General features: G+C 46.2%; 1 protein-coding gene across 1 annotated transcript; it reads right to left on the bottom strand.

Annotated features, from left to right (window-relative positions):
• Positions 1-415: 415 nt before the first annotated feature.
• LOC149158544 (uncharacterized) lies at positions 416-1,219 on the bottom strand. Its single transcript, XM_089434030.1, has one exon. It carries the CDS (start codon positions 1,217-1,219, stop codon positions 416-418), a length of 804 nt encoding a protein of 267 aa, XP_089290156.1.
• Positions 1,220-2,458: the final 1,239 nt, after the last annotated feature.

The raw sequence follows: 2,458 nt of genomic DNA, 5'->3' as shown, positions 1-2,458 counted from the left end.
GTAACATGGCTCCAACTTATTCTCCTCTTTCAAGCCGCGAAAGCCAGCTCCATATAGACCATAACTAGAACAGAAATCAGAGGCTGGGTAGTAGTGCACTTGAATCAACAGAGGCGCAACAAAAATCCCATGGCTGAGCCGTAATTTATCATTCTCAGTCATGCCTCAAAACGCACCTGCCATAATTATGGCATTGAAGAGAGCCAAGGTCCAGGGCAGTCCAGAGCGTGCGGAGGCGATAACCATATCGGAAGACAGGCTGGGAGGATCAGAACCGCTTGAGATGAAACAAATGAACTCTGCGTTCCTCAAATGCCGAGGTTCTGCATTCAACATACGTTTATTTGTGCGGTACTGGGTAGGAAGGTGTCGATCCACCTGGCCCCACCCCTGTCCCATCGCATTTACAACCTGGCTAAACACCCGCATCTGGGGGAGCTGCATCCTTTTGGACCAGAGTTTTGCATTCCTGTTTTTGATCATGATTCTGAATTATGTCTAGAGCTCCAGTGAGAAGAGTATGCTCATTTTCCACTCCCAGGTTGGCCAGTAGATCTGCGACCTTGTTGCCTTCCCACTTAACATGATTGAATATGATGGCTCGGTTGGAGTTAAGTGATTGTTCTATAGCATCCAGTCTGGCTTCGAGTCTCCAGCTGTTGGAAATTTTATGCGCATGAGCCCCATTAAGTAGTTGGTTGGCCAAGTTGATGAGGATTAGGGAGTCACCTTCTATCTCCAGAGGATGGAAGCCATGTCTCTGGGAAAGAAGTAATCCTTGCCAGAGACCCTCCAGCTCAGCCGAGTTGTTCGTGTCCCATCCAATTGTGCCGAAGTAAAGAAGGAGAGGCGAACCCTTATGATCTCTGAAAATGCCACCAAATCTTGCTTTGTCGGGGTTTCCCTTAGAAGCCCCATTAAAGTTGAGTTTCAAACTATGCTTTGAAGGGGGGGTCCATAAGTGCTGTCTGATGTTGATGCCTTCTGACAATCTGTGATGGTGAGTTCCTTGAGGGAGTTGTATGTTCCAATTTTTCCAAATGGCTTTCTCATTCGCCAGCGTTGGAAAATCTTCCGGAAGCGAAGATTGAAGCGCCAAGGTCTCTTTAAGATTGAGACAGAAGTTGCCCCAAATGATATCTAAAGGAGTGCTTTGGTCTTTCAATATATGCTTGTTCCTTTGCTTCCATATTGTCCATAGGAGGAGGTCGGAAATCATTCTCCATAATTGGTTGAGAAGTGCGCTTTTGTAAGGGCTTTGGTGCCAATGTTGAATGGATTTGATGATATCCTTGCGCACTCGACGTTTTCTTTGGCAGCAAAAGCTAGCCTTCTCCCACAGTTGATTGGCAAGAGTACAAGAGTCTAGGAGATGTTGAAGCGATTCCTCCTGAGATTGACAATTGGGTTAAATGGAGGGCCCATGAATGTTTCTTTTCCTTAAATTGTCCCAAGTTAGGATTTTCCGATGCCCCGTGAGCCAGAGGAATAAATATACTTTGGGCCAAGTACCCGGAGCCCAGATTCTTCCCCAGAGAGGATCCAGAGGCGTTGGATCTTTGCATATAATTTTGTAAGCCTCTTTGGTAGTGAAGGAGCCTCTAGGGGTATATCCCCATCTCAAGATATCTTTGCCTTCGGAAGATCTAATGCGACGTTTGTGGAGCTCACTCTCCAGGATCTCTTTAGTCTGGATATTTGCATTCGTGATCAGCCTGTCGATCTGCTTCCATTGTTTGTACCCTTGTTCTGTCTCCGGAGTCCACTGGTTCTTAACAGTTTCCTTTTGTTGCTCCTCCTAATCTTGGCATGGAGGTGGTTTTAGGATGTCGTTGAGCTTTGGAAGTTGATTCCAGGTGTCCGTCTAGAATCAGGCTATGCTGCCCTTTCTAATTTCCCAAAAACTATGTTGTTGGATCAACAAGAAGTGTTGTCTAGTAGCGTTCCAAATTAGTGATCCTTTGTTAGTAGGAGTGAATCTAATAAGCTCCTCCACAGGTCTGTGATTGGCGTATTTGGTTGTCCAGATGGCTGCCCATGGCTTATCGGGTGTAGAGAGCCAGTGCCACCATATTTTTGTGCCCATGATTTTGTTACTATGGTTAGGATCTCGTAAACCTATGCCCCCTTTTTCTTTTGGCTTGCAAGCTGTAGTCCATTTGACAAGGGCCCATTTGCAATTTGTGCCAGTTGCACCCCAGAGAAAATTGCGCTGTAGAGCTCTGATTTTTTTAAGGACCCATTTAGGCACTGCCAGGATTGAGAAGAGGTAGAGAGGCATTGCCTGAAGCACAGCTTTGATTAGCACCAATCTGCTAGCTATGTTCAGAGTTCTGTGAGTCCATAAAGTGAGACAAGATTCAAGTTTCTCAAGGAGCATACGCCAAGAGGCGTGCTTGATTGCAGAGTCTATAAGGGGGGTGCCCAGGTATTTGGAAGGCAGGGAGGCTATGGAGAA

Source organism: Pinus tabuliformis, chromosome 5_2, assembly GCF_031772625.1.
Source record: "Pinus tabuliformis cultivar Carrire ecotype Pingquan chromosome 5_2, CPIR1, whole genome shotgun sequence".
Lineage (NCBI taxonomy): Eukaryota > Viridiplantae > Streptophyta > Pinopsida > Pinales > Pinaceae > Pinus > Pinus tabuliformis.
The sequence above is the reverse complement of the archived record's forward strand: the minus strand, read 5'-3'. Positions and strand labels throughout refer to the sequence as shown.